Consider the following 20359-nt stretch of genomic DNA (forward strand, 5'->3'; position numbering starts at 1 on the left):
AGGGGTGTCCTCCGTCGCCTACGCGATGCTGTGCGGCGCAAGAGACCGGAGTTGAGGTCAACAGGAAATTGGCGCATCCATCATGACAATGCTCCTGCACATTCCTCGCATCTGATACAGATTTTTTGGCGAAAAACCAGACTCCTGTAGTTCGGCAGACTCCTTACTCTCTTGATATGGCCCCCTGCGACTTCTGGTTGTTTCCGAAAATCAAGAGGCCATTGAAAGGAGCGCGATTTCAGACAAGAGAGGACATTATGGCTGCAACGACAGCTGAGCTAAACTCCATTCCGAAAAGGGCCTTTTCGGAATACTTACAACAGTGGCAGCACATCTGGGAGAAGTGTGTGGAGTCCCAAGGAGACTACTTTGAAGGTAATTAGGTTTCCAACGCTCCAGTTATGCCATTTTTTTTTCTTCGGCCAAAGGTCGGATACTTTTCTAACAGACCTCGTATATATATGAGAGAGAAGCCAACAGCCTGTTGGCTTCTCTCATATTTATAACGAGCCCCTCATTCCAATTCCCTTTTATGCTATATATTTATATATATAGCACAAAAAGATGAACGTACTTGGTTGCTAGAGGTATAATGCGAAATTGTGAAACGCTTCATTTAGGTAAACATTTATTGCGAGTATACGTTTCGGACAGAGCCTGTCCTTTTTCAAGTCTTGAAAAAGGAAGGACAGGCTCTTTCCAAAACGTCGACTGGCAATAAATGTTTGCCTAAATGAAGCGTTTCTCAATTTCGCATATATATATAACTTGACAAGGCTTCCGTTTCGACACCTCTCACATGACAGCCCATCTTCGCGAGAGGCACCGTGAAAGCCTCCCCGTTTGCAGTCGGAGGACGTTATGATTCGAGAGCAAAGCGAGTCAGTGCCACGGTGAGAAGAGTAGCCGGTCTCAAGGTCTGCTTGAACACCGGCGCTGCCAAATGCCCCGCGATAAACCAAGAAGAAAGAAACGAATTCCCTTATCGTTCTATTTTTGGCGCTGCGATTCGCGCCCCTTGACGCTAATGGCCGATTTAGGCTCTTCGCGAGACGCGCCCAGCCGGCGATGATCTCCGCCATCGCGACGATGGAGCGGTACCGGGCCGCGCGGCCCAGAAACTGGAGCAGCCACCTCCATACCGAGCGCACTTTTGTGTGTGCCTGAGTGTGGCGGAGCGAACGGAGCGTGTACACACCTTCAATATCTAACGAGTCGACTAGATAATAAGAAGTTGTCACGGCCCGGCGGTCTGCCGAGCCATTGTCTCGCCCTGTCGCTGCTGCGGGGCCATTACGACGCCGGCGGGCCGAGCGTGGGCGTTCCCGGCGCCCGTTGAGCCTCTGAAGGTCGCTGGCTGTCCGTCCGTGCCAATCGCCGACGCCCGCGATCGTCTCTTTGATGGACGGAGTGCGCGGTGTCAGCTGTGGCGGCCGAGCCGAACGCCCTCCGCATCCCGAGGCTGCCCTTGTCGGTGGAGCATGTAGCTGTCAGGCGCGTTCACCGAGCGCGGATTAGGAGCATCGCCGGTCGCTATCGCGCGCCTGAATGCCACTTTAGCGGTGAACAAGGGACGCGTCTGTCTTGCTGTATTATACTCGCCTCCGTCGTGCCTGTGCTGTCTTTCTTTCTCCTCCCGCGTGACCTCTTTGGTTCCGCCTCATCGTGGCTGATGGTCAGCAGGGCCGGGTCGCGGACAGGAGTCACCCGCTTCGCGGCATGCAACTTCGCTCCTCGCTGGCAACTCTCCATTCTGCGCGAGGTCGATTCTGGGAACTACGCAAAGCCGAACTCATTCCCCTTCCGGCCAAGAGAATGGGGATGTGCTCAGATTGTTGACTTCGCCGCATTCCTTTTGAGAGTGCGGTGAAGCCACCTCTAGAGCAGAAAGCGTTTTACGCGAAGCATACTAGCCGCACAACCGAGCTCTTCCTTGCTGCGCCGCGCGCGGCCGCGTAGCTACCACTTGACCTACATCGGCGCACCACGTGATATAACGTCACAACAGCTGTGAAAGCTGGGGCTCAACTCGTGCGCTCGCTTGCGGACGCGCAGCCTCCACCGGCGGCCTAACTCCCGCTCCTTCCGCTAGGGGCGCTGACGTCACAACAGCTGTGAAAGCTGGGGCTCAACTCGTGCGCTCGCTTGCGGACGCGCAGCCTCCGCCGGTGGTATGCTTCGCATCCTAGGCTTAACCATAAGCTAAGCCAGGCCATTTTTTTTTGTTCCATCTATGTCATGCGCGGCGATGGCGGACGCGTAAAATGGCACGTCGCGGTACAGTATCGTACATGGCATGGCATGGCATGGCATGGTACGGTATGGTACGGTATGGTACGGTATGGACGTGGGCGTCCCAAAGCTGTGCATGGGAGTCGCCGTAGTGGAGGACTTCGTCAGGGTAATTTCTACCACCTGCGGTTATTTACCTTCGCACAGCACAAGGGCGTCCTCCACATTTCGCCTCCTTATGAAAGGCGGTCGCCACTGCCGGGATTCGATTCCTCGTCTTTGGGCTCAGTAGCCGAACAGCATAGCCACTAAGTCACCGCGGCGGGTGAATGGCGAAAAGAATCAAGCTGGAATCTAAATGAAATAGAACCGCTATATTATATCCTTTCCCCGGTCTTGTCGCTTCGTTGCCGGTGCACTCAGGGCTATGTCCTGCTGGTTAACGCACTGCTATACTGCCTCTGTACTCTTCGCGTGGTAGACAAGTGAAAGCTTCGAGCGGCGCCAGTAAATCAGAGGCTAAAGTGTCAAAGCAAGCACGAACATAAGTACGACGTTGCAACGGCTCACGATTGGCTCGGGCTCGTCATTATACAAAAAAATCATGGCAGCCAGGCGCGCGACAGCAGCAGTGTCGGATGTTGAAACGCGCGAACAGCGTCGAGAATCCGGCCCCTTCCACTTACGGGCAAGCAAACTGCAAGTCATGAATTGAACAGCCACCTTCCTTGAGCCCCGTAAACAGTGCAGGGTGCAGAGAGGTAGCGGTGTAGTGTAAACGATCAAAAGGCAGCTCAGGCGTAGCTTGTGATTGTCCTCCAGTGTAAGTGCCTTCTCGACAAATCGCAAACTACCACGCACGGGAAGAAAGGAAGAATCAGAGGTTGGAACATAGAATGCAAACGGTATTCGTGCACAAGGCAACCTGTTGCGGGTTTTGAGCACATTAGTGGCATTGAATACACTTCAACTGAGACAACTGCGTGCATGACACTTGGTTCTAAAGATCAGGAGGACAGTTTGAGCGTGACACTCTCTAGTGCATGACTTGTTTTTACGGAGGCACGCTGATAATCACGGTTGAGAACTGTATACAAATCTGTATTTTGCAACTCCATCTGCGTTATATTTGCTAGACTTAGGCGGTCACCCAGTGTGCGGCAAGTCCGTCGAACTCATAATCGTAAGGGGAATAAAGGACTTTTTTTGCGTGACGTATGCGGGTATTTGACTTGTCTATTTTTAACAGTCAGAGAATTCATGTGTTCCGGCTCAGTAATTTTCGCGCATCCAGCCGCAGTCGTGAATGCAATCTACACTTCTGTCTCCCCCCCCCCCCCCCCCCCCCCACCTCCCCCTGAACTTTTTTTTATTCGACCTGGTATTTTACAAGAGAGAATCTCAACAGCCGTTTCACTTACCCCGGGGAAAGCTACTGATTGCCGTGTTTAGTAACCTCCGGTTGCATTCCTGGAGTGCTTTCGGGTCATTTTGATTTCTGAAATCATTTTCCACTCTGTAGAGATTTTAATTCAATAGAACTGGCTCTTTCCCTCGCATGTGCCAATTACAGATATTGCGATCTCATTAAATGACATTTGTACGCAAGAGAAAATTGCTTACAAAACACATACGAAAAGGACAATTAAGTAAGGGATATAGCTACATTCCTTCCTTGAAGCAAGATGAAATATGAATGAAGGCCTTGGACGTAACTTCCGTGACTGTTTTATTCTGTCCGGGTAAACAAAAAATTCAAGCAAATTTTCATGAAAGTAATGTCAGTGGCACGAAGGTTCTTTATTGTTTCTGATGTCTCTCGGTTACAGCTGAAAACAAGACATGGGTACCCTCACGAGGGTTAGCCCTCATGAGGGCTTCACTGTGTGAGATGAGAGAGGATTGGCGTAGAAATATTTGTGAGGGCGAGGGTGACGGGTAGCAAAGTTGGTTAGGTGAGGACAAGGGAGGGAAAGATGCACAGGCTGAGCTGTGTCACAAAGTTCTTGCCTGTCGTGGCCTTTAAGTTTCCCGTCAGGGGCGCATCTGAATTCCAGAGTACGCCCGGACTTGGGGACGATGACTAAAAGAAAACAAATAAACAGGAACTATAGTCTAAAGGTGAACGTACAAACGCCATTTTTGGACGGCCCTTCTGTTCGAGCCACGCAGTGGACAGTCCTCCTGATGGCATTGGATGTTCACCGGAGCCTCCACCGTGTCACCCCTCCCAACCCCCTCACACACACATTTTACGCCGTCCCCGTACAGGCGCCAGGCCGCGGGTATTGCTACAGTCGCGTTAAGGCTCCCGTCCTGCAGAAAATATGGCGCGTCGTCGACGTCGGCGTTGCGAGCGAAAAATCCCCGCAGAAGCAACCTGTATAGGTGGGCCATATGGGTCGCACGACCTTGTGGCGTCATCGCACCCTGCTCACCGGATTGTGAGCAAGCTGTGAGCAAGTTGTGGCTGGTGGCAATTAAGTTAATGATTGGTCGCGAGGGGTTGCTCGGGAAGAGCAACATCCATGGGTCGCACAAACCCCACCGGTGGCAGCACCTGCCATCGCAGGGCAGTGGCGCATCGCTTAACAGCTGCACCACTGCGCCAGGAGGACTCCCAGGGATCTATGAATGCAAAGTCGAGAATGTCCAATCCCGCATATGTGGGTATGAACGCTGTCGCGTCATACCTTTAAGGCGGCGCTCAAGTGTCCCCGCCAGATTTTTGCGGCGCTGCTTTCCTTTCGAGATCTAGCTTAAGCGCTTGTGTGCTGTTCCTTTACATCGTCTTCCTTTACTGCGAGGACGCCGCGGCGGGATAAACGTGTGCCGGGTAGATTGCTTCGAGGAAGTCGGTGCATGCAGACGTGAGTGAGGTCTGCCAGGAATGTGGCCTGCAAGCGGGTCTCCAGCCGGGGTCTGATCGAGAGCGGCGACAGCGGTCCCGAAGATGCTCAAGGTCACCATCCGCGTCACCACATCAGCTCCGCAGTGAGCACCTGTAGCCCGGCGCTCCTTGAGACCGGCCTTGCCACTGTGCGGAATGCTGATAAGCCACGGCTCCCCTCACCCCCTACCCCTCTCTGGAACTCTTTGTATCGCAGGGGCGGATTTAAGGGGGGGGGGGCAAGAAACTTTACGTGGAAAAACCACGCTGAACGTCATTTTGTCGGCGAAAAAAGTCCAAGAAATACATGTTTCATGCATGGAAGGAAAGGTCTATATGTCATCGCTATAGTCGGATACAGGTCAAGAACGAAGCAGTACATGCCCCTCCAGCCAGTGGTGTCGACCAGTTTTCATGACGCCTCGTTTAATCCTGTGAAGAGAACGAGCTCAAATTGCGCGAACAAGACGGGACGTAAGGCACACAAAAGGACAGGCAAAGCGCATACTTCCAACTGATTTTATTTGTGAAAACACGTGGTTTATAAGGCCCGCGAACATAACAAGAAAAAACACTATCGCCAAAGGGCTCGACGATAGAAAACAATAGCAGAAATTGCAGGAGAATCAGAGCCGGTGTGGTGCACGAACATGCCCTTCTAAAAACTCTATCTCTTGTGTCGATAGCGATAACGAGCTAATGCAGTCGTCACCCCTTTTGACAATCAGGAAAGCTTCGATTACCTCCCTTTCAGTTTTGCGGCGGGCCTTAGAGAGGAAGGCGGTTTTGTCCAGGTAAGGAACGCAGTTGCGGCTGTCAAAGCTTTTGCAATGCAATGGTAGATTGCTGCCTGTGCCGGTGTGCAACGACCTTTTATGCTCCAGGGCTCGCTTATTGTAGCACCGGCCGGTTTGGCCGATGTAAACCCGCCCGCAAGATAGAGGTATCTGGTAGATAACCTCGGAAACACACCTGGTGAACTTGGTCTGATGATTTTTCTTGCACGACCTACGTTCTGTTCTTGTTTCTTTCTTCTCTTCTGAGAGCAGGAGACATACTTTTTTCAGCTTACGAGGTGCCGAAAAAACGACACGTACTCCGTATTTTCCTGCCACCTTCTTGATGCTGTGGGAAATAAGGCAGTGAAAATACGGCATGACGAAGGGAGGGGTCCGGTCCACACACTGTACTTTCCTTTCTTATGCGGATTCGAGCCGCATAACTTGACTCTGGAAACTCGATGAAAGGGAGTGAACACATGAGTTCTGAAGCAACGGTTGGTTTGGTTTATGGAGTGGAGGGCTCCGGAGATTTCGACCACCTGGGGTTCTTTAACGTGCACTGACATCGCACAGTACACGGGCCTCTAGAATTTTTCCTCCAAAGAAATTCAACCGCCGCGGCTTCTGAAGCAACGTTTTTAGATCTAAAATTGTTGTTCTGAAGGGCAGACAAACAACAGGACATGATGATGCTGCGCTTCACTAACTTAGAATGAGCACTTTTATAAAGTAGGAGACTTTTGTTAGACCTAGGACTGTAAGACCAGCAAACGTGAACATCAGAATAATGCAATTTTAGATCTAGAAACTGGATGCTATTGTCCCTTGTCACTTTATGAGTAAAACGCAGTCCTTGACCCCCAGAGGAGAGGGTGGCGAGAATGCTATAGCAACTGTGCTGTCCAGATCAAGCTTACAAGAGTTATCTAATATCACAAGATAGTCGTCAACATAACGAAACACTTGTGACACCGGTTCCTTCGAAAGCTCGTGTTTCAGGCGCCTGTCAAAAGAAGCCATAAAAATGTCGCTCAAAACAGGAGCTACAGGTGATCCGATACAAATGCCGGATTTCTGAACATAAAAATGCCCGTCATGAAGGCTAACGGTAGAGTTAAGGTAAAACTGCAAAAGTTCTAGGAACTGGTCAGCGCTAATGCTTGCGGTGTTCTGGAAGTCAACTTCACCGAGTTCGTCAATTCTGTCTCCGATTGCTTTGAACAAGCCGTCCTGTGGCACGGAGTAAAACAAGTCCTCTACATCGATAGAAAAGGCCGTAGAAGCTGACGGGATTCCTTCTTCCGGAACTTTAACTATGTCCTTCGAGCTGTGGATGAGGTATGGATCACCGTCTGCAAGCTTGTCGAGGTGTCGTTTTACGAAGGCGCCCACAAAATGTTGCCAGCTCCCTCTCTCCGAAATAATAGTGCGAAGTGGGCAATCCGTCTTGTGTGTTTTGCCGCTGAAAAAAATGGCTGAGGCTTAACTTGATTAAGCCTGGAGAATGCGAAGCATCATCGTGTCGCGTAATTTGGAGGCGCACAACCACAGCGACGGCGCGAGGTGGGCCCCCGTTTCTCCACTGTCGTGACGTCATCGTGTCACGTGGTGTGACGTCGTTGTCGTGACGTCATCGTGTCACGTGGTGTGACGCCGTGTCACGTGATTTGGAGGCGCACAACCACAGCGACGGCGCGAGGTGGGCCCCCGTTTCTCCACTGTCGTGACGTCATCGTGTCACGTGGTGTGACGTCATGTATCACGTGATTTGGAGGCGCATAACCACGGTGAAGGGCTGAAGTGGTAGCTAAAGTAGTATGCTTCGCATAAAACATCTCCAAAGAATCTCTCTGCTTTTGAGACCGAAAGCGCGACGGCTCTAAGGTTCATTTCCTTAAGGAGCCTCGTAGCTTGCTTTCTTTGGATCTTCTCGAGGAATTTAATCGGATAGAAGTTCTTCGAGACAGCTTCCCGGACTTTTTCTCGTTAGCTCGCCCTTGTTATCGCTATCGACACAAGAGATAGAGTTTTTAGACGGGCATGTTCGTGTTTCACACAGGCTCTGATTCTCCTGCAAATTCTGCTGTTGTTTTCTATCGTCCAGCCCTTTGGCGAGTGTTTTTTCTTATGTTCGCGGGCCTTATAAATTTATACCATGTGTTCTCGCAAACAAAATTTGTTGGAAGTCTGCGCTTTGTCTGTTTCTTATTCATTTTTATGCCTCGAATTATATTCTGTCCTTTTGTGTTGCGGCCTGCTCGTGCATGGATGGATGGTAGGAAGCACAGATGGGGCCCCACGGAGTGTGTCAGGTCCGAGGCCGAGGGCCGGTGGTGCCGTGTAGGTCGACGATCTGGGGCCTCTACTGGCCGGACCTATCACACATACTTCCGGAGTCTGAAAAACCGTCTGAAAAAGCAGCTAAACCACGTTGGGCTCAACCATCGCTCGAGCCGCCTTGTAATCTACGAGATGCTAAAGAACGAAATGCCATTTTCCTACATATATCAGGGACGTCTTTTAATTTATTTGTGTCCTTGGTGGGGTGTTTGGTTTGGTTTGGTTTATTGGGGTTTAACGTCCCAAAGCGACTCAGGCTATGGGAGGCGTCGTAGTGAAGGGCTCCGGAAATTTCGACCACCTGGGGTACTTTAACGTGCACTGACATCGCACAGTACACGGGCCTCTAGAATTTCGCCTCCACCGAAATTCGGCCGCCGCAGCCGGGATCGAACCCGCGTCTTTCGGGTCAGCAGCCGAGCGCCGTGACCACTGAGCCACCGCGGCGGGGCCCTTGGTGGGGTGGGTAACCGCGTAATCGCACGCCTGATTTAATTAATAAAATTGCTTACAAGCATGAACATTCCTGGTGGTGGTGGTGAAAGCATTTATTAAGAAGGGACAGGAGGTATGTTTAGATCAGCCCATAAGGGACTGATCCTTACAAGCACTAGGTGGAGGTCCCTAGTATGGGACCCCAGTGGCGGTGGCCGCCGCCCGGGCGCGCCCGACTAAGGCTGGTTGGGTCTGTAAGCCTGAAACGCCTAGTGGTCTAGTCCTGTGACTAACTTACCCGAAGGAATATGGCTTAACAAAGTTGTCAGCGGGGCTAGTTGCTATAGCTTACTGAGTATTGAAAGCTAGCGCGGCCGGGTAAAGACAAAGGACAAGAGAAGAGGAAGGGACAAACGCTTGTTCCCTCCCGTCCTCTTGTCCTATTTACCCGAAGAAGGAAGCAGCGTGCGTGAAAGAAACTGCTCGGAAATTCTCAAATTATAGGCAAGTAGGTAATGATTTATCTCCAGTGTTCCTGCCTCGCTTTTGAGCCCTTAATTTTTTGCCACTCTGCCCGACCCTTGTTCAGAAAGCTGCGTTTTCGAAACACGCGGCAACAAAGGGCTGCCTCCTTTTTGCAGTTTTATACATGACAAAGAAAAAACTTAAGTTCCGGGCGCACGTTGCACGCAGCACATGCCGTAAGTAAACGGTAGTGATATTCTGGGCCGCAGCTCATAACTCTCAACTTAGCTGAAACGCCGTGGATGTACACATGAGCTTCTGTCTAAATGTAAGAGCTTCGCAGGATCAGCTCGAAATTCTTTCGCCCAGTAGCTCGTTGAGGGCTTCTCTTCTACGCTTATTACTCGGCAACATTGGCACATATCGGCAATAAAAAAATGATAACTTGAAATTTAAAACTGCTGATTGTGAGGGAGGGCCGACGAAGCGAGGGCGAGGCAGGGCCAGGGAATTTTACAGAATGTGGGTGAGGGAGGAAAGCCGAAAATGAAGGCATTGGCACATCTCTGCTGAGGACAATGCGGATATTAGTTCCCTGCTTGAAGTTTTAGTATGTAGTCATGATGTAAACAGCGCGAACTACAAGGGACAAGAAAAGAAGGGACACAGGACGAGCGCTGACTCGCAACTAAAAGGTTTATTCACTGAAACCTTCTTATATGAAGAAACAATCAAAAGGAAGAAACAATCAAAGGGAAGAAACAACACAAAAAATTAAAAACCATGAAACGCAACATTCGTCAGGTGCTCCCGAGAAAATTCATCTCCCTATCGCAAAGGAAAACAGATGGTTTGCCGACGCAATTCAGTTGATCCCCTGCGATGTGAAAAGCCTCGACAACTTCTCGTGTCGTCTGATCACTGTGGGTGTACAGTACACGTGTTTGATTGAATAATGCAGTGCATTTTTTTCTTTTTCTTTTTCATGACTTTACATTCTAGACAATGTTTGACCAAATGTGAAAGGTCATCACCAATGTTTAAGTTGTTCCTGTGCTCTTGTAGGCGCTTGTTAAGGCAACGCCCAGTCTGACCAATGTAACGCGCTCCACAGGAAAGGGGTACACTGTATACATCACGTGTTTTACAGGCCACAAACTTATCCCTGTGCGCAACGCCACATCCTTCTTTTTTCTTCTTGGCCTCTTTCTTTCTTTCAATGGCAGGGCATATCTGTTTGAGCTTGACGGGGGCTGAAAGAAACACGCCAACTTTGTACCTACTTGCTACGTTCTTTAGTCCGTGGTAGACGCGGTGTACATATGGCAAAACGGCAAATTTCTTCTTTTCAGGCTGGACGTCTGTCGTAAGCGGAGTGGCCTGACGCTTTAATGACTGAATTAACCGAAAACACGCCCCTGCTATCATCTGGTCTTGATATCCAGCAAACTTAACCCTAGACAACTGGGTCTGGAAGCTATCTTGAATGGTGTGATGACAGGATTTGGTCAAAGCACTTCGCAAGCAGGAACTGATTATGCTATTTTTTACCAATTTGAAATGACCGGAATGACGATTTCCCTTGTCCCTTGTAGTTCGCGCTGTTTACATCATGAATATCTACCAACTCGCCCAACTGAACGTTTAGTATGTAGGTTGGAACGAAACCCTTTATCAGTCGTCATTTGCACGCTTTCCACACTACCCGAATACTCGCCATGCATCGTTTGCATCGTGTCCACCGACGCGACCGGTCGCAATCTCGCGTTATTTTGCTGCGCCGCCAGAAATCTGCGTTCACTCGTCATTCCTGGTCCAACTCTCGACAGGCAACACTTCGGCCCTCGCAGAATCGCGCGTCATTCCTCTAGGAGACATATACGTATGTAATTACATTTGGGTTGCCGCCGCCGCTCCGGAACCGGTACCATGATACCCACGAGGAGGCAGTAAAAGAAAAACAATGCGTGCTAGTGTGTGAATTCTAGACAGAGGCGCGGGAGGATCAGGGAATGGTGGAGAGTGATTCACCATTATCGCGACATTCCTCGGCTCGCGACGGTATCGAGTGACCTCCGGCAAGCTGGACATTGCGCTGTGTGCATGCGCTGTCGTCATCGCGTCTCGCTACATCAAACAGGCGAGCGCTTTGCACAGTGTATAAGTGAGAATGTGCGCGCTGGTGACAAAGCGTGTATCGCGTAGTCGCCGCCGCAACACCTGCGAGCCTCGCGTGCGTAGCGTGCCGGCATGCAACAGTCGTCTTGCATTCGCCTCCGATGAAGCGGAACGCGACTTTCCTCTCCTCGAGGATGCATATCTCTCTCTCTCTCTCTGTGTCCGTGGCGAAACGCGGCAGCCGCCCAGTTTTCACCCCCGCAGTCCGCGATTGCGCGACGCGGCAAATGACGGAGGGGCCTTTGTTGCGGAGACGAGCGAGCAGCGGCGGTGCGGTAGCTGCCTCCGCTCCGCCCGCTGCTTCGCTCCGTTTGAGCCCGGGCCAATCAAGCCGAACCGGCTCCGCCGAGTCGAAGCGGGGCGCGCGGGTGCCGCGGTGAGCCATTTTCGCCGCGTTTTGTGTTTCGGACGAACGGAGCGAAGTGAGTAGAAGAAACTGGAGTTGGCTTGCCTGGCGCCGCTCTTTGCAGTCCGGCTTCCGTGTTCTTTCATCGGGGCGCGAGGAAAGCGAGACAAAAGCCATGCCGCCGTTCTATTTCTGTCCGCGTAAATTGGTGGCCGCGGGCTGCATGGATCCGCGCTGCTGTCCCTGTTCTTGCGTTTTCGATGTGCGACATCGTGTAGTCGTCGCCTTTGATGGTGATATTTATTTTCTTGTTTCTCGCGAGGAGCACAGCCGCGGTGACAGTGTGAGAGTCTGGAGTATTTTGCTCATCGGTGCCCCGATGGGTCGCTGACAGTTTGAAGAGGAGTGTTATATACTTAAACTTCTCTCCATGGTGGTTTCGGAGAGCGACCGAATCCGAAGCTACTTTTCGTGAGACCGTTCTGTCTTCACGATTTCCCTTGTCAAATAACTGTGAACTAGTCATTGCCTCCCTGGAGCAAGAACTTCACTTTTAAGGAAATTTTTTTTTTAATTTTGGGGGCTGTTCCATTTTCCTCGTTTATTTTTCAATTGGGTATAGCTTCTGCGGCATCCTTCCTCTTTTATTTTATTTTTTATTTATTAAATTGAGAGGGCAGTTCCACGCGGCCCTGCGCTCACGAAAACGCTCCTTCCGAAATCGGTATCAGAACTTCTGGGGCGTTTATACACCGGACGCCTCCTGCGCACGCGCGCAGTGCCCCCCCCCCCCCCCCCCCCATGGTCGCACGCATGTCACTGCGCGTGCGCAGGAGGCGTCCGGTAAACCGGTATACGTCTCCGGTATGCTAAACATGTGTTAACACATGTAGCAGATCGTGTACCGTGTTACCGTTACCGGGACCGGAGTACCGGAAGCCCGCGCGCAGCCAATGCGCATGCGCAAATCTCCTAGACGCCGCCAGATGGCGCCACGTCCGGCAGCCACGCGGCGCGCCTGCAGCATCGGGACCAATCAGCGCGTGCTCACCGGCGGTAGGCGGGCTCCCGGTACTCCGGTGACGGTAACACGCTCTGCTAAAGGTATCTATTGTTTGGGAATGCGTATATGCAGGATTGGGCAAAGGTTTCCAGGCCACAGGGTCTGCTTTCGAGCTTTGTGGCGGGGCATTTACGACACCCCCTAAGCTCAAAACCTGTGGAAGGTGAGGAGCACTCTAACCCTTGGTAGCTTCACTGGGGCCGTAAGTGCCCGGCTGTATTGCTCAAAAGCAGACCCTGTGGACTTCTGACCAGTGCTTCACATGCACCGCTTGGGCGCGGCGTTTGTCGGAGTTTCCGCTTATTACGTTGCGCGAATTCCTCACCTGTGTGTGCTGTTTGGTGACGCGCCCCTCTCTTTCCGCAGGGCACGGCGCAGAGGCCGGTGACGCTGACCGTGCTGACCGAGAGCGAGCCTCGCTCGGAGCCCCACAGCGTGGTGCACCGCGACACGAGCGTCGAGTGGCCCTCGGTGCGGCTCAGCGACGGCCCGGGGCCCCTTAGGGGACGCCTGCAGATGCGCCACGGCGCCCACTGGTGGTCCGTCTGCACCCGCGCAAAGAAGTGAGTTTAATCGCGTGCACGGTCGGCCTCTTGAGAGAGATTCTCTCACCTGTGAAGCACGAGGACGCGGGTTTAATAACAGGCAGCGGAGGCCGCACTCCACTGTAGCGACGAAATTCAAAAAAAAAAAAAAACGCTTGTAAACTGGCAACTGTGCTGGCGGTCGAAGTTGATCCGGAGCCGTCCACTATGCCGCGGCGTACCCAAACTTTCGCTTTACGATGTGAAGATTAACCCGTACATGAGACGTATTGCTCAGTTCTGACACTGCTCCGGTGCCTGCTGGCAGCTGACATTATCGGCTTCATGGTACTGTTCGCATCGTAGTCAACAAGTGGATGTGTTTAGTGCGAACTAGTCGAACTCTGAGGGGACTGCGAAATAATTCGATATATGGATATATAAGAAACTAGCAGTAGATAGGCTTATCTATGACCAGGAAGCTAGAATATATTGCACCCATGCCAGTGACGCCGTTCTTGCAGTGACCTGCCGCCCCCGGCATTCTGACAGGGTACCGGTCGCTGGGCGTTGCCAACTTTCTGTGCCTTATTGCTGCGCATCGGAGCCGCAGTGAACGGTGCTTTGGAACTAGACAGTGCCTGTCATAACAGGTCTCATCCCCTTACCAGTACGCTTTAAATAGAAAAATCCATCATTCGTCTCGGCAACCCCTCTGGAAACGGAGGTGCCAGGCCCGCAAGGCTTTAGTTACGTTGGCTTCACCGCATGACAGCGATGTGGCGTGAAAATTGAGTACAAGAGGCCGAGTGCCACCCTCTACCACACCTGGCGTTCACCATGTCACGCAGTTCCACAGCGCTGCCAGCAGGTGCCGGAGACCGCGCAGTCGATCCGTCTCAGGGCGCGAAAAGTTATTGAAAGTCGCCGTAAGGAGAAGAGCCGCTTGCAGGGGTGCTGCGTGCAGTTCGATATATCGAATGACTGATGAAATTGGAGTTCGATATACTGCGCGATCTTCTAAGCTTTTACATGTGATTTTCAACGGGATAATCTGCGTGTTCCATATTGACAATGAATCGAAATATCCGTGTTCGATATATCTGTACTGGGCTGTACATAGCCTGCTTATAAATTCGATGGGCAGCCGCAGCTGAATAAGTATTTATGCATGTACTGTCGCCCAGCTACTTTTGAGCGTATCCCATCTTGGTTACATATCGGAGCTCAACTTTGCTGGCTCCGACACCTTGGGACCCCGTTTTTTTTGTAACGATCCTTTTCCGAATGCGTAAATCCTCCACCACTGGTCACTGTAGCCTGTGACGTCGGTGGTGGCCAATATGGCCGAGAGACAGAAGATTGGAACGGGAAAAGAAAGCTTGCGAAATACAGCCTCTCGTTAGCGTTTAGCCTAGTCTCGTTAGCCTCGTTAGCCTAGTCGGTGACGCCGCAGTGCGATTTTCGCACAGTGCTTTCACATGCAACGCGTACCCAGCGAATTCGGTCGGAGGCATAGAGTTTCTTACTATTACCCAGAGGGAAAGCTGGCGGCGCTGCACTTCAGCCACCATGGACGCTCAAAGCATCATGGGACGGTGAGCTACTTGTTGCGAGACAGTCGTATTTTTTCGGGAACACGGAGTGGCACTACTAAGATGTTTCATTCCGAAAACGCTGTTCGTGTGTGCGCAGACGACTTTCGCGCGAACGCAGTGTGGAAAAGCCATAGTAGTGAAAACGCAACGACACACGACGACAATAAAAGATTTCACTTTTCTGAAATTTAAAGTATCTAAGCAACAAGATTTTTTTTTTGAAAACATATTTCCTTTTAAAAGTGCGCCTGTTAATTACGAAATATTAGTTTTTGTAGTGTTCATTACTTGGCCAATAGGAAAGCTAGCCATCTCTTATTTTGGGAAAACTTTGCATTTACATGCTTTTCTGCTCGCTTGTTGCAATAATTAGACATGGTATCGAATGTTAGGACATTCGTATTTATCGAACAGCTTTATTTTTGCATTATTTTTTGGCCAAAAGTTGTAGTTCTGCAGTCGGTAGCTCACTGCCCCATGATGCTTTGAACGCCCATGATGGCTGAAGTGGTCACGAGGAGCCTCTATGCAAACTCCCATAGACGGGTTGCCAGCTTTCCCTCTCGGAGGGACACATGCACCGTGAGGGACACGCAAGGTTGCTCGATGTTCGCATAGGCGACCTACGATTAAACTCGACAGAAACGCTGCACGGAATGTGTTGATGATGTTATGACCAGCGTGTTCTTAGATGCAAGGCAATATTTCGTGCGTTTTGATTAGAATGAACAGTTTTGCTTACGCCGCGGGAAAAGCTCCCACGTGACCCCACGCCGAGACGGCACGTGGCGTGTCGTCACGCGCCGTCTCGGCGCTAGCCCATTGGTAGTCGCAGAGCGAGCGCACCGCAGGCCATCTGCGGCTAGACCGACGGCCCTCCCCAGTCGCAGACCGACAGAATTCGCAGCGTCGCAGGCGAGAATCGCATGCATGTGAAACGGCCCTAAGATGTGGTCATGCGATTAGAAAGCGCAGTAATGACGAGAGGCATTCACTTTTAGTATGGCACTAAAGCATATGGAAATTGGCAAAATGTCAACAGGACGCCACGCAGTTGTCATGGGCGACTGGCTGTGGATCGTTGGCTAAACACGCGTGAAGCATTGCGCCTGTAGGAAAAAGCAAAAAAAAAAGTGGAATGCTTCACGCTTCTGCGTGTCGCTCGGCCGCAGGGGAAATTTCACTCTTCCACTCCATCGTTCAGATCCAGCATATGTACTAAGGAAGTATACATTGTTCTTCAACATGTAACAATGACAAGAGCTCAACATTAACATATTTTACCACGCTTGAGTGTATGATTCGGTTCTGATTAATTTACGCCACTCATGCTACTCTTTTTCACAGGCCTCTTAGCTGACATTTGTAATTACACATGTTAGTATTAGTGGCTGCAATCACTTTCACTACGCGGACACTAGTGCTAGGCAACTCATGCACGCACAGAAGTTCACCGTGAGCAGCTGTTACTCGCCGCTGTGCGTGATGATCCTCGCAGGAATTATGAACGCTGGCAACAACCACAAACAGCTCCGTATAAACACTTCGCGACACCGCCAACCATGGGCGTCCGGAGGGGGGGGCAAGGGGGGGCGGCTGCACCCCCCTGGAAAATCACTCACTCGAACCGTGAGTGATGGCCGCACGTCAGGGGCGGCGGTGCGCTCAGCCAAAAGAGTAAAAGCGGCCCTGCTTCCACGCTTTGGGTGACATCTGCAAAGTGCCGCGTCCGGGGACGCGTCGTTGCAGACATACAGCGGCACCGGCGAGCATGTGTTTCGAGCCGTCTTGAGATGTGTGCCTGTTTCTTTTATCTCTAGAGAGATAGCGACACGGAGGCAGACAGTGCACACCCCGGCCACCGATGAATTCTTCAGGAGGGAGGGACAAATCAGCCGTGTCCATCCCCGCTTTGTCGGACTGCTCAGGGGCAAGCGGGCGATGAGTTGGCGCCGCCGCCGCTCGCTGTCTCCTCCGATCCACGGGAGAGCGCAGTTCGGTACAAGCGCCGCTTTCAGAATTTTCGGCAAAGGGGATTAGCTGCTTTTGTTCACGGCGACGCAGTCTCCAGAGGCGCCCTCACACCAGCGTTCCTTGCGTCTTCTCCGGAAACCAGCGCCTTTGGTCAAGGCAGCCCGATGGCGCCTGCCTGGCTCGCCTGTCACCTCTGGCTGGGCCTCAAATCCCAACAGCGCCCATGTACTGTGCGATGTCAGTGCATGGTAAAGAGACCGTCCGTCCCTCATAGCCTGATGCCCGTTTCACATGATGCGATTCTTGCCACAGCGCACTGCGATTTCAGCCGCACTGCGACAGAAGGGCACGCCGCTCCCGTCGCAGAGCGGCTGCGGCAGGCTTCCAACCAGTTGGTCGCACGCCGCACGGTCGCAGCGATCGTTGCGAACGAAGCGGCCGTCAGCCAATAGAATTCAGAGGTGGGACATCACAAGAAACGACGTAGCGGAAGCCGTCGAAACTGCACCAGAGGTATTTTCACTTTAGCGCTGCCGGGTCTTGATTTCTCAACATGTCACGTGCATAATTTAACGAGCTGCTCATTGTAGTTGCGTGCAAAAGCAAAAACTTAAGAATACCTTCTTTGCATAGAGTACTTGATAATTTAATAAAGATACATTAATTCAATAAAAAAAAGTAAAAATTAAGCGTGTTCTACGTTTATTATTGGTAAATTATGCCGGTGCCGCTCGTGCCGCACCAACAGAATTCGCAGGCGCCGCAAGCATGTGAAAGGGCTGTCGCGACTGGCGCCGCTGCGACACTGCGACTGGACCGAAGTTTTTCGTGCGCGCCGCATCATGTGAAACGGCCATGAGTCGTTTTGGGGCTCTGAACCTCATAAAAACACACAAAACAAATTTTCCGACCGGAGTGGCGAGTGTCCCTTCCCCTCGGAAGTCGCGCGGCGTTCCTTGCGTGTGCGCGCCTCTTTGTTTGTGCTTCGGTGTTTTTAGTGGCCGGTTGTCAACGAAGCTGAGAACAACCAAGACAGCGGACGAGAAAACGACGAGCGGCGAGTAGTGTGTGTGCAAATACTCGACTGTGCGGTTGCGCGAGCAAGATGGAGCGAGGTGTATGAAGCTGCGAGCGTGCATTTATCTTGTAAATAAGTTTTCGCTGCATACATAGTCATTTTTTGTTTTCAACGTACGCATTCAACCGTTTTTCCAATCAATGTGTATATATTTTTAATACTACCAACCACGAGGAACTCCATAGCCAGCTTTGTCTCGCGCGGTCCCGAATGATGGATATTCGACGCTTCTTCAAGCGTCAGCGGTTGTCTGACGAAGCATTATCCAAATGCGCCCCTGCAGATTCTGGTGTGACATGTGACAACGGTGTAGCATTTGAACAGAGTGATGCAAGCTTTTATCACCGGACAGTAGCTGATGTCGTCGACTCCATGGAAGGGACTCTGTCAACAGTGAGTTCAGGTGATGCAGCAGGCCGAGATGATTCCATTTCTCCTTTCTTGGGATTCAAGTCCGGATTTGACCAGAGCGATGCAACCTTTCATCACCGGACAGTAGCCGGCGTCGTCGTCTCCATGGAAGGAACTCCACCAGCGAGCTCCGGTCACGCAGTAAGCCGAAACGATTCCCTTTCTCCTTGCTTGGGATCGAAGTCCGGAGACAACATCAAGAAAACAAATAACTTGCCTCAAGAATATGACTTAGGAGAGTTTCTAGGCAAAGCTAAACTCACTGGCATACCGGACTTTTTGAAGTTACGTCTTCTTACTAAGCCATGGTCGCCAAATGTCACATATGATTTTAAGAAGGATGTAACACCTGGAAAGAGGCCTTTTCGACATCAGTGGCTGGGAGATTACGCCCCCTGGCTTGCGTACTCAGCGACAGCGAAAGGCGCCTTTTGTCGTTTTTGCGTCATTTTTCCTCCGCGTGTTCACCGGGGTACTCAAGGTAGTTTTATCGTGCGCGCTTTCAGTAACTACAGAAAAATGCACGAGGCGTGCAGGGATCACGTAAAATCCCAATGGCACCAGGAGGCAATGACGGCCTCACAGAACTTTATGGATGTGATGAAAGGCAAGCAGCTACCCGTTGTACAGCAGCTGAACAGAGCACTGCACGCGCAAGTTGAAAGGAACCGTGAGAAACTATTTCCAATAGTTTCCACCATTGTCTTTTGCGCGACGCATGACTTGCCGATTCGCGGCAAGCAGTCCGATAGTGGAGTCTTCAATGATCTGCTTGACTTTCGTGTAGAAGCTGGAGATACTCTACTTCAGGAGCACTTCGCTTCTTCTGCTGGCAATGACAAGTACACTTCTGTCCGCGTCCAGAACGAGATCATCACAATCTGTGGCGACATCCTGAGAGAGCAGATAGTTACCGAAACTAACAAAGCGTTTGCTTTTTCCGTTCTTGCTGACGAAACTGCAGATATTTCAGGAAAAGAGCAGATGTCTATAGGCGTTCGCTTTATTCACAAGGCGGAAGTCGAAGTGTGCGTTCGAGAGCAGTTTTTGGGATTTGTAGAGCTGGAGCAATTAAACTCCGCTTGCATCGCCGCGGCAATCTTGAAGCTTTTGACGAATGTCGGACTGATTCTTTCGAACCTCGTTGGACAGGGGTACGATGGATGCTCTACAATGGCTGGAAAAGAAGCTGGAGTGAACAAAATTATACAAAAACAGTTCCCGAAGGCACTATTTTTCCACTGTGCAAGTCACAAACTAAATCTCGTCATCAACGATTTGAACGACGTCTCTGAAATTCGAAACACAATTGGGATAATCAAACAAACCATAAACTTCTTCCGCGAGAGCGTGCTCCGGAGAAAATTGGTGCCCAACATTCCGATGCTGTGTGAGACAAGATGGTCTGCAAAGTACAAGTCTATTAGGATCTTCTCTCAGCATTACGTGGCCATAGTCGAAGCACTCGAGCAGCTCGCGTCCACGGAATCATGCTCGAACGCTGCAACTAGACAACGAGCTCACATCCTCTACTGCGCAACAACAAGCTCATCTTTCATCGTCTGCTTGCATATTGTAGCGAAGTACAGCGCTCGGCTCGAACCAGCTACGAACATTCTGCAAGGTGTATCCATGGACTTCCATTCTGTGCATGGCCAGATCACTGAGCTACAACGTATTTTTCGCGGCCACCGGACAAACGCTGTAGAGGAGTTCTCTAACATCATGAATGCAGCAAGGGAGGCAGCCAATCACTTAAATGTGGTGATATCTGTACCAAGACAAGTCTCTCGTCAGGCCCACCGAGACAACTACGGGATTCAGTCGCCAGAGGAATACTACCGTGAGGCAATATATGTGCCGTACTTGGACTCCCTCACTGCTTCTTTAGCTCGGCGCTTTTCTGAAAGCAATGAGAGGAGCTTCAAACTTCCCCAGCTGCATCCATCAAATATGAAGCACTTGAGCCGTGTTGAGTTCGCTGTTCTCGCCGAAGAACTCCAGTGCTTTTACGGCATCGACAACTTCAAGGAAGAGGCCATC

General features: G+C 51.1%; 1 protein-coding gene across 2 annotated transcripts in view; it reads left to right on the top strand.

Annotated features, from left to right (window-relative positions):
- bark (C-type lectin domain-containing protein bark beetle) overlaps positions 1–20359 on the top strand; it is a 116542-nt gene that overhangs the window by 37939 nt on the left and 58244 nt on the right. For both annotated transcript variants that reach the window (XM_089579761.1, XM_089579762.1), the window contains exon 2: positions 13098–13294. In XM_089579761.1, the coding sequence (XP_089435887.1) occupies positions 13098–13294 (197 nt within the window). The remainder of the gene's footprint in view (positions 1–13097; positions 13295–20359) is intronic.

Source organism: Amblyomma mixtum, chromosome 3 (genome assembly GCF_055824585.1).
Source record: "Amblyomma mixtum isolate Tamu chromosome 3, ASM5582458v1, whole genome shotgun sequence".
Classification (NCBI taxonomy): Eukaryota; Metazoa; Arthropoda; class Arachnida; order Ixodida; family Ixodidae; genus Amblyomma; species Amblyomma mixtum.